Source organism: Lottia gigantea (assembly GCF_000327385.1).
Source record: "Lottia gigantea unplaced genomic scaffold LOTGIsca_5, whole genome shotgun sequence".
Classification (NCBI taxonomy): Eukaryota; Metazoa; Mollusca; class Gastropoda; family Lottiidae; genus Lottia; species Lottia gigantea.
In genome coordinates this window covers 3967957-3980727 of record NW_008709715.1, presented here as the reverse complement: position 1 = coordinate 3980727, position 12771 = coordinate 3967957, and the positions used below count along the sequence as shown (strand labels likewise).

At 31.4% G+C, this 12771-nt stretch overlaps 1 protein-coding gene across 1 annotated transcript in view; it reads left to right on the top strand.

The window, feature by feature from the left end:
- The window catches only part of LOTGIDRAFT_106548 (hypothetical protein), a gene marked incomplete at both ends in the record, with an annotated part of 62100 nt that extends 54070 nt beyond the window's left edge, over positions 1 to 8030 (top strand). Inside the window, one exon of the mRNA XM_009062019.1 lies at positions 7818 to 8030. Coding sequence (XP_009060267.1) covers positions 7818 to 8030 — 213 coding nt within the window. The remainder of the gene's footprint in view (positions 1 to 7817) is intronic.
- Positions 8031 to 12771: the final 4741 nt, after the last annotated feature.

The window sequence follows — 12771 nt, the reverse complement described above, 5'->3', positions numbered from 1 at the left end:
TACAAAGTTCGAGACTTAAAATTTTTTGTCCTTTCTAAGAGGTAGTATTCCTTTTTCTAATACTGTGGCTGATTTGAGTATTGTTTTGCATCATGCTTATGGAGAAAATATGTGAATGTGAGTCCATATATCTGTTATTTTAGGATGTAGTGAAATATGTTGTTCTCAGTTCTTCTCCATCAAATGGACTAGAATATTTTTACTTGGATCCTGATACAGGCTTACTAAATACTAGAAAACCATTAACTGATTCCAGACCCAACAACATATATACAGTAAGTTGATTTATATCTTTAGAGAATTTAATGTAAAAAAACTTTACAACATTATCAAACTTTATATATTGAGCTGTTGATTTCTTGATAAAATTAGATACTTCATGTCTCAATACAATATATTCCTGTATTGGTATATTTTTAATGGATATTTGCTGTATTCTTTTAACCTATTTTCACTTAAAGTAATACTATGCAGATGTGAAGTCAGTCTAAAATTCTGCAATTTATTTTCATATTTATGCAGACTGATTTTGTAATATTAAAGCATTTTACATCTCTAATGTTTAGATTAAAACATAAACTGTTAACCATTGTTAAGTTGAAAACAGATTAGCAATATGTTTATAGATGATTGAATAAACAGTGATATATATTCACTATTCTGTTTTTCAGTTTATTGTAAATGCTTACACAGCTCGTGGACGTTCTGTTAATGCTACAGCAACAGTTTCAATTACTAGAATCCCCTCAGATGCACCACCTCAATTCCAATCTACACCATACAACTTTAGAATATCTTATGATCATGCTGTGAACACATTTGTTGGTGGTGTGATTGCTAATGATACAGATCTGAAGGTATATTTCATGTTTTTGAAAAAAAGCGTAAAAGCTTAGGTTGATTCAAAGGAAGGTTATATTGTAATGATCATTCCATTTATTTTTAATTTCTTTTAAAACCATTAAATGATTGTGGCCACCAAATTTGGTTGATTTGACTTTTAGATTTTTTTTCCAAAAGAATTTCCTTTGTTATTAATTATAATTTTCTGTGGGCCTACTGTATGACTTGATGCATCTAATTATTTTTGTACCTTAACATTATTTATCTTATAATTTTTTGAAACAATCACAAATTCCATGAAAATTGATCCCAAATGAATCAGGAATTCAGAATATTTTACTAAGTAAAGAGGTAACTTACTAGGTTTTTTTTTTCCAGGGAGCTATTAATTATGCAATTGTTGGTAACACTCCTGGTTCTACCTACTTTAACTTAGATTCAATCAGTGGAGAAATTACTTTAGCTAATAGCTTAGCAAATGATCCAAACCAAGCTAATGTATATTCAGTAAGTACCTTGAATCTACCTATATATAATTGTTTCTGGTAAAGTATCAGCAGATCAACCACTGCTCTCATCTAAGGCTACAATGAAATCCTAGTTGGAACTTGAGGCATTATGCACTAAATAAAAGAAATGTCACTTTCAAAATACTGAAAAATCTTTTCTTAGTAGTTAGATGTACTACTTCTTTTTGTTTTCTTAAACTTCATTCTGTTTGGTTTTTTTTTCAGTTAATAGTAGAAGCTTACGATACGTCTAATCCAAATCTAAGAGATAGAGAAATAGTCTATATTACTATCAATAGAAATCCAAGTGCACCACTGTTTAATCCCAGAAATTATTTTGAAGAAATCTATGAAAATGACAGAATTTCTACCAGTGTTTTAGATGTTAATGCTACAGATCCAGATGGCGTAAGTATGAATTTCTGTTTTGGGAACAAGTGTTTTTTTTATTCATTGAGGATTAAAATCTTAAAATTTAATTTGATAAAAAGTTGAGTAATGGCTTGTAATGAAAAGAAACATTATGTTTGCTTACGTTTAATAGACCACAATAATTAAAGTATATTTGCTATTTTTCTAGGATCTAGTATTATATAGAATTGGTGATTCTGCTCAAGGGAGACAAGCTGCTGATTATTTCTTTATCAATGGTGATACTGGTACTATTTATGTCAAGGATGATTTAACCAAATCTAGAAACATTCAAAATGGAAATCAATTTATTGTAAGTAGTTGTTTATGTTGTATTAAATTTTTATCCTTTGCCTGCGCCTTTTTTTGAATAGTAATTTGTTACTATCTATCGTCCAGTAAGATAAGGAGAACCACATTGCACATAATATAAATCGGTTGCTGCCCAAATGAATGGTAATGAATGAAGAAGTATGTATATGCTTCTGACGAACATCTGTTTATTTCAGTTCCCTGTAATTGCCTATGATAACAATAGAAGTCCACAGAAGATTGATCAAGTGTCAGTAACTATCAGAATAATAAGAGATGCTGGTCCTCCAGTCTTCAATCCATCAACCATAACTGTTAACATCACTGATACTACTGCAGTCAATACAGTTATTAGAAACTTACAAGCTATTGATAACGATCTTTCAGTAAGTAATTCTTCTATTAGGTATTAATAAATCTGATGATGGTTAAGATGTTTCAGGGTTTTTTTCTTTATAATCATTATGCAACACATGTTCTAGGTCTTTTAAGTATTCAACTTATCAAATGCTCTGTTCAATGAAATTTAAATATTTATATTTATGTGAGAAATTGTGTGATATTCAACTTTGCTTTAACATGTTTTTTTGATTGATAGACACGAATTATGGGTCAAAATTTAAGACAATATTTATATTATTCAGTATTTTTCCAGGTTTGTGTCTCATGTATGTAATTTTAATTCTGTTCATATTTGTAGAGTCCACAAGCTATACGTTACAGACCAGCTGCTATTGATAGTAATTCTCTAGCACTTGCTTATTTCACTGTTAGTCAGTCTGGAGCTTTAAGTGTCAGATCATCTTTATTGAATTCATCCTATTCTCGATTTGACGTAAGACATTTTCCCATTTTCTTTTTATATAAGCTAGCATTGATTAAGATTTACAACCTGTTTTCCACCTGTCAGGGATGTTAGTCCAGGGCTGACTTGGATAAAGTGTGTAGTTGTTTGAAGTGACTGTCTTACAGGCTGTTTGTGTTAAGAACCCTTCTACAGTTTGTCATTGAAAAAAAATAAAGTGAAGCCACCTTTCCTGGCAAAATTACCTCCCTTGACCAAATTGGAGACAAAAAGTGAGGTGTAAAACTCTGTTTAATTACAGTAATTCATAGACTATTTGAGTATTTTTAGAGCAGTTTGTTGAGTAATAATCACCCATCTTGAATTATGTGTAGTACTCTTTGAAATTAAAATAATAATAAATTATTTGTAATTTGAGTACAAAGTTGTGAGCACTATATTCACAATTATACAGTATGTGTGTATTATTATTGTAGATGAAGGTACAAGCTTACGATGATAAGTTCCCAGAAAATGCAGGAGAAGTTGATGTTATAATCTATGTAGCTCGTAATCCTAGTATACCAAGATTCAATCAAACACAATATTCAAAGAATGTGTATGAATTTGAACCTGTTGGAAATGTTTTGACCACCATTATTGCCACAGACAGTGATCAGGTAAAGTATACTAAGTTTAATATTGATTGTAACTCTTCAACATTGTTAGGGATATAGGTGGAAGGGACTGACATAAAAGAAAGTGTCCAGTCGTTTGGATGGGACAATAAACTGAGGGCTTGAGTACTGCTGTCCTGGCAAAATTTCCTTCATTGCACAATGCTTAACATTACCCATCTTCATAAGCCTAATTAGGTGCAGAAATTAAACTTGAAATTATGTAAGTTGCAGGGTTAAGAAATTCTATTTTCTGACACTCAGTGTTGAAAATTCAGGTTATGTATTGGCTATAGGCTATGTATAATTTAGTCAGCTGGTTTCAGTGGTTAACTAATGAAATATGTAAAGCTTGGGTGTTGAAATATTTGATAGAGATTTCTCTAAATTAATACTTATTTAGAACAAAATATTTTCTATGTAAAGATGTTATAATTTTTGTAAATAATTTGTTTTTTTAAGGATCTAATGAGATATAGTCTGCAAGGAGATAATCGATTCTATGTCAATCCTTTCACTGGAGCTGTTTATCATACAAGAACATTCAACGCATCTCAACAACGTACATATCAGGTAATTTGAGTTTGACATTAATTTTTTGAATCATTTTATCATCTCATTTCCATCATAACAGGCCTACAATAATGAGAAGTATTTTTTACTGTATAAACAGAATTTAAAGTCATGGTTCATGCCGTGTAATTCAGACAAATTCAATCATTGTCTCTTGTGTCTTTCGTGCCATTTTTTATGGGAAATTTTTCATATGATGTGAATACTTTGTAGGGGATAACAAATTTCTGTCACTGCTATTGTGTTTCTCTCTTCCAGTTAACTTTTGTGGCTACTGACCAGAGATATCCATTTAATCAAGCAACAGTGCCATTGACTATTAATATTATACCTGACCGTCTGCCACAGTTTAGTCCAGTAACGTCACAAAGAGTCAGTGAAACAGCTGCAACAGGATCTTCTCTTGTATCTGTTAATGCTGTCGATACAGACAAATTGGTAAGGATTATATGGATGTCCATTTTGGATGAAGCTTTTATACAAGAATATCCAAAATGATAGGCTACTGTTATTAAGACTGCATTGCAAACTATTGTAACCAATGATGAAGTCTTAATCTATTAGAGTTTGGATATTTGCGCATGTCAAGATGGAGAAAAAAATAAAGATGAAATTTTTGACTTAAGTTTTATTCTGTTTGATTGTAGGGTGATGTCAACTATGAAATAGTGGGAAATTATCCTGCTACAGGTTATTTTACTATCAACCGAAACACTGGAGACATAACTTTATCACAATCACTTAGTAATGCTCCTCAAAGAAATATGATGGTATGTATACTTTTTATTTTTAATTTTATACACAGAGTAAAATTTGAATTATTGGAGACTAAATGTAAATTAACAAGAACAATGAGTTTGGTAGTGGTTCACAAGAACTCCACTATTGTTATAGTACAATTTAGCTTATTACCACATCAAAGAGTTACTCCCTTCCAATTCTCATACAAGCTAAAAAAAATTGTTTTGTGAAAATTTGATTTATTTTATTTTTAGCTCCGTATTGCAGCCTATGACACAGGAGTACCATCAAGAAGAAGCTTTATCGATATCCCAATAACTGCTAATATCAATGAAGGTCAACCTCGATTTGTTAAAACAAGATATCAGGTGTCAATTGAAGAAAGAAGTCCTCTAGGGTATCTTGTAGATACTGTCAATGCTACTGACTCAGATGATGTAAGTTGAAGTTGAAGTCGGACATTGCTTATCTGTAGAATCCCAAATATCACAGAATTTTTTGATATTTTTCACTGAAATTTTCAGTTTACAGATTGTTGTATGCTTTCATGATTACCTTGTTTAGATGACTGTTTAACTACATGTACTTATACTCATGTATTATATACTTATTATAATAGTAATTGCTAATTTGGTACCTTTTATTTTTCAGACTGATTTAACCTATAGTATAACAGGACCCGCTGACGCTTTAGAATATTTCTTCATTAGTCCAAAAACTGGTCAAGTTTATTTAAAGAAATCAGTTTTGAATATTCCTCAAACTCAATTCAGGGTAAGACATTTTTCAATATTTAGTGCAGTTTTAAAATGATAAAAATTAATTAATTAATGTTTCGTTTGATCCACTCAGAAAATTAACAATCAAGACAGTAATTTCCATTTGTAGTTGTTATTATTCTAGTGTAGTGGATTTGTGGATTTTCATGTGATGTATTTGTTATTGCTTTTATTCTGCTGTATTGTATTTGTTATTATAATGTTGTATTTATTCATTGTACATGATTCTATTTTAGGTTAATATTGAAGTTGTAGACAGACCAGTTCTCAGTAACCGTAATTCAATAGACCTAATAGTGGACATTACAAAAGATCAATCTCCACCACAATTTGTAAACCCAACTTCTGGAAATTGCAATCCTAGTATTCTAGAAACAAGAGCATTAAATAGTGTATTCCAGACTGTTGTAGCTACTGATCAGGATAACCAGGTAATATTTAGCATCAATTTCCTCAGTACACAGCTGTAGCTCTAGCTCCATGCCTAATATCACACATCTTAGGCTTTAACCTAAATCAACTTTCAGAACACATCCTATGCTGATGTAGTTATACCTGAACCTGAACATGGTCAACCATCATATATATTGTAAAAATTAAAGGAGTATTTCTCTATCCTTTTCATTAAATTTTAAATAAGGTCTACAGGAAAAAATTTCATTTTCAAGAAAATTTTGTGGAAGATATTGCTTGAAAAATGTTAGTTTTTTAGAATTTCTTTATGAATTCTTCTTTAAAATATTCAATATGAATATATATCTTTAAACTAAGCAAAGTGGTTTGAAATTTTGTGAATAGAATTTTGTAGAGATAATATGTGGTGAAATATTTTTTGTTTTAGGGTGATATAGTATATGAAATTATTGGAAATTATCCAGCTCAAACTTTTTTCGCTGTTGGTGAAACTTCAGGACAACTTTCTATCATTAAAGACTTGAGAACTGATGGTTTATATCGACAACAATACATTGTAAGTTTTGAAAAAAATCTTATCTGCTTTGACAATATAGATCAGTTCTGGTATTTTGTACCACCTGTTCTCATTTCTCTATTTCATCAAGTATATTTATAGAGTAACATCCTTGATATTCTAGGTCAGAATCAGAGCATACAGTAGAAATGTAGCAGATGTGGGTGCAGTATTGCAATGTAACATTAATGTTATACGTAATCCAGGAAAACCTCAATTTAACCCAGAGGTTTACACACCAAATGTCGAAGAAACCTTCAATTTAGGAACAAGATTTGAAAAACTTAATGCCTCAGATTCAGACACTGGTGTAAGTTGTATTTTCTTTTAAACCATTTACTTCCTTGAAAATAAAACAAAAGAAAAAAACAGTATGGTGATGAAAATGTTTGTTTTTCAATGGGAATTGAATTTATCAATTGAATATTTGTTATTCTATTGTAATAATCACAATAGTTTCCATTTAATATTGATTACAAAATTTGTTATCATAAATTTCCCTCTATTGTTATTTAATTTTCTGAATTTATTTTGAATTAATCAAAGTAGTCAAAGTTGTACTTTAATATTTGTTATTGATATCAAACATTGAATATTTGTTATTTATGTTGAACATTTGGAATGTTTGTTATTGCAGGACAAATTGACTTATTCTCTGGTATCTGATAGAGATGGTCAAGATGGCTTAGATTATGTTGCCATTAATCCAACAACTGGTGAATTATATTTGATTAAACCATTATCTACCATCAATAGAAATACCATCAGAGTGAGTCTCACGTTGTTTTGGGGGGAAGTTGCTTACAGGCAGGAAAGTGCACAATATTCCTTGTGATGACCCAACCAATTAGTATTTTCTGGATTAACCATATCTGTTTTCTGCTGCAAAATATTTAAAGGGATGACAAATAAAAATTTTACAGGATAGTTTATCTGTACTCACGTATAGCAGGGTTGACTGCAAAAAACATGGTCCAATGAGTAATTCAAGTCCCAACTGACTGAGATGAGAATTGATGACCACCAATTTGCTGTTTAATGATATAAGACTCAACCGTTTTAGTCTAGTTTAAAAAGTGACACAAAATTTTATATGCTGAATACTAGTTTGCACTAAGTATATAATCTATGGTATGAAACACCTAGTTTCACATATAGAAATCACTGATATCTGATAATCTACATAAACTTATCCATTATCATTGTTTGTTTATACAGTTGACAGCTAGAGTTATTGATAATGGTAAACCACCAAAAGAAGATACAGCTACAATTGATATTACTGTAAACAGAGTACAACCACCAAGATTTACTACACCTCCTGGTAGTGAAGTGAATGTTAGAGAAGATCTAGATCCTAATACTGGTATATTCACTTTACCTGTTACCACCACTGGCAATCCTGTAAGTTTTTTTTTACTTTTGTTTTAGATTTTTAGGAAAATGTTAAAGTAAAAAGATAAGATTATGCCCTTCTTGTTGGAACTAATGCAACCTGCTCATCTGAATTATTATACTTTCATTTGAGTTGAAAAATTAAATATGTTATGTTCTAACCTGTAGGCTGACTAGATGTCTGAGACCAACAGCTTGTGTCATACTGTTGGCATGAGGTTTCAGATACACAATACTCAAGTTTAGTCAAGAGTTGACTGATGGCCTGCAAGCAAAGTGTAAACTAGTGGTGCTTCTTAATAGTGAGAATAGAAATATTATATGTATATACTGTAGGGTTGTATCAATTTTATGAATATTTTAGAACGATGTTCGATACAGAATAATTGGCCAACCACCAACACCATTTTTCTTCACTATCAATGAAACAACAGGACAAGTTACAGGTACTAGAGATCTGCGAACTGGTAATCTGAAACGCTATGTGGTATGTATATAAGTTTTAGTAGAAGTATATAATGGTAAACTAATTAATAAGTATATTGATAAGTATAGTCGATTAAAACTTAATCATAAGCAGTCCACTTTATATTCAGGTAGTGCAAGTAATAAAACAATAAAACACTAGCTTGTATTATTTCAATTACCATTTATTCTACCTTAAAGTGAAATTGGCTCCTTTTGTTTTTTCTGAATGGAACCCAGATGTACACAATATCGTTGCTGGAATATAATGAAATCCACAGTACCATAATAATGTAAATATATTTTCTTGAGAAAATGAAAGTAATATTTTCTCTATTATAGCTAAGTGTTGAAGTTTATGATGTTAACTATCCAACAAAGACGAATACCTATGATCTTGTTATCAATGTTGAAAGAAACCTCAATGGTCCTGTATTTATTGGTGCACCATATAATGCTACTATAAATGATAACCATAAGACTAGTGTACCAGTTCTATCTATTAATGCCACTGATGCAGATCAGGTATTGTTAACTTCTGATATTTAGTTAAATGAACATAATTGCTATTTTCTGTGGACCTTACCGCCAAATTTAAGACACAAATAGATTTTAACTCTTTGTCAATGGTTAAAGGAAAGATTTTTTGATGATCCTGTCTACTAGCTGTTGCTTTGGTCAAACCTTTTGACCAAAATTCTTAGTATTAAGCTTTCTTCAGAGTTTTGTAAAAGCCTTTGAATGGTAGACCCTACAACTGAAAAATGGTTACAAACGTATATAATTTGTAAATTATAGACACATTATTTTCATTCCAGGATCGGTTGACATACACACTTCTAAACAATAATAATTGTCAAAATCTCTTCTTCATTACCTCGGATACTGGAGTGGTTTACATCAGACAAGATCTTAGAGCATTTACAGAATCTTCATACACTGTAAGTTTCATTATCCATAACTACATAATTCAACTATAATGTCCAAAATAAAGCAGATATGTGCAGCCAACAAGATTAATTGGATGAACAACATATTAATTTTTTTTTATGCTATTTTTTTTCCATTTTAACAGTGTACAGTTCGAGTATCAGATAATGGTGATCCTGCTAAAGAAAATACTGTAAATTTTATCGTCAATGTTGACAGACAAGCTGCTCCAAGATTTGATCTCACCAAATATCCAGCAAATATTAATGAACAAGATCCTGTTGGTAAAGTTGTTGCCAATGTTAGAGCTACTAAATTTCCACTTCTTGTAAGTATGATATGGTTAAAAGAACTCTGTCAACCCTCTTGGACAAGGTTGTTTCGTCTACATTTTTGTAGTACATATCACTTGAACAGTCACATGTTTTCAGCACTACAACCATATATTGACTGTGACTCTTTATGTTCCTTGGAACATCTGACCAGTTTAATGCCAGGAAACTGTATGAAGCCCATCTGTGCAGTGGACTATGATTAATCAAATTATTACCTACCTGCAGTCTGATAACAACATCTGCATTTCTACATTAAATGTCTTATGTTTGTTCTAATGGTCTGACTGTTTAATTTGCTGAGATTGACTTTAGAAAATATTTTACCAAGCAAAACTTGTACATTACAGGGCCGAATAGAATATTCTATTGATGGAAACTATCCAGCTCCTAGCTTCTTCCAGATCAATAATACGTCTGGCGAAATTACAATCTCACAAAAAGTAACTGAAGATCCAGATCGTCTCAATACTTATCAGGTTTGTTTTTTATTTTTCAAATTTTCAACCTCATTTTTCAGAAATTACTTACCTATAAGGTAATGTATATAGAAGCCATTGTTGTGGTTATTCAACTGTTATTTCTATGACATGCTATCTGTTAATGAAACAATATATAAATTTTATCTGTTGATATATTGTGGAATTATGATGTTTTTATATTTAATGAAACACTATTGTAGTTACGAGTTTTGGCGAGAGATACTGGACGACCATCATTAACTGGTGAAACATTAGTTGAGATTAAAGTAACCCGTAATACAGGTGGTCCAGTTTTTGCACCAAATACAGACACTATTGATTTACCAGAAGCTACTAATCCTAACTTCTGGTCATATTCTGTCAATGTTACAGATCCTGATAGCGTAAGTTAATTTTGAATTGACAAATATTGTTCATGTCGAATGTCTTTTCACCCAAACCCAACCCCCTGTGGACCCTTACCCTATGATTCATAGAAACTCATTGCTTTTTATCAATAAATCAGAAAAGACAAATCATGAGCATAAGATTTTTTAGATCACAATGATATTTATTAATTTACAGAGGAATGTACGTTGCTCAATTACTGGTACTGGAAAGAGCCAGGAATTTTTCAAGATAGATCCTGTGACATGTGTGGTTACCTTAAAACAACCTTTGTCGAATGATGTAGATAATACTCTACAATACACAGTAAGTTCAGTATTTTTATTGACATTCTAATTTTACAAGCATATTATCTTGCCTTGGGGTTTAAATTTTTCATTTTTTCGAGATGAAATTTGAAAATATTTCCCTTTTGTTAATGTTATTTTGCCACCTGTAGTTAATCTTTTTCACAATGTATAATGGTATTTGCAATGAACTGCTTGAAATGTTCTCATTTTGTTAATGAAATTATACATGAAACATCTTTTCCTTGTGTTCAGATTAACATGAGAGCTACTGATGATGGTACCCCAGCACAAGTTGGTGTTGGTACATTAATTGTGAATGTTAAACGTGACGTTGCAAATCCTACATTGCCACAACTGCCAACATCTGTGACTATCAATGAAACAGAAAGTAATGGTTTCCCTGTATACGTGGTAACTGCTAGAGATGATGATCGACAGGTAAATAAGGCAGTCTTTTATTAATTGGTAATTTCTGTTAACAGATATTACCTGACAATGTGGCCCACTAAAAGTTTGTGACCCCTGCTCAGCAACCCTCACCTCATGTGCCCTAGAAACACCACTGCATGGCAACCATTTTCATCTGTAACCATGGGCACATAACTCTACATGGGTTATCAGATATTAAAAATTATTGCTTTTTCTTCAGGGTGCAATGAAATATAAGCTCAATGGGGAATTCCCATGTGGTGTTTTCTTCCAAATTGATGAAACGAGTGGACAAATTAGTGTTCGAGTTAGTCCAAAATCAGATAGTCAACAGTTAACTTCTTATAAAGTAAGTTGGTTTGAATTACAGTTAGATATGATTTTGTATGTGTAAATGTGTTTAGGATTTTATTCAATTTCCAAATATGGAATGTTGCAAGAGAACTGTAAAAAGGTTCTATAATAATAGAAAAGTCACTGTGGAGAGTTTTATGTGTGTAGTATATGATCAATATGAGTATATATCTATATTTATTTCAGTGTATTGTTGAAGCCTATGATGATGCCTGGCCCAATAATAAAGTTACTGGAGAATTAACTATCAACGTCAATCGGAATCTTGGTAAACCAGCATTTGGCCAAAATCCATACACAATCACCATACCAGATTCTGAAGCAGTTGGAAAGAGTATATTACAACTGCAAGCAACAGATTCTGATTTAGTAAGTGAACATAAGGAGTTATTTAATACTTAATATTATATTCTTGCTCATTGGACTATAAATTTTTATGTATTTTGCAATTTGCCTGATATTTGATTGTTGTCTTACTAATGGAATTCTTGTAAATCATGTGACCTTTCTATACCTGGTCGAGGTAAAAAAATCTTTGCAAAAATTTGTAGGCCTACTCATAAAGATTGTTAGGTATTACATGCCAGTATAGAGACCTTGAACAATAAAGAGACTTTACTTATTACCCTCTCCTTTGTTTGTCAATGATACAATAAAAATATGTTTTTATTTATATAGGATAAATTAAGATACATCCATTCTGGCAGTGGTCCTGAGAAAGAGTATTTCTATGTGAATCCAGCAACTGGTTCTATCATTATTGTTGGTGATTTAAAAACAACCACGGAAACATTATTTTCAGTAAGTAAGAAACCATGTCTAGATTACCTGCCTACCTATTCCAACTACAGTATTTATCAGTTTTCTTTATGCAAACACACTGCTAAGCCTTTGAAGTTTTAATATGATGTATGACTGGCAAGTATAGTCATTGACCATCAGAAGGGACAAAAGTTTGATTACATTCAACTATCATATTCATAATCTGCTATTGTAGTTCAATGTACAAGTAACAGATGATCGTACAGATGCTAAAACAGATACAACTCGTGTTGAAATAAGAGTGAATCATAATAGCGGTCCACCACAGTTCCAACGTACTCCATAT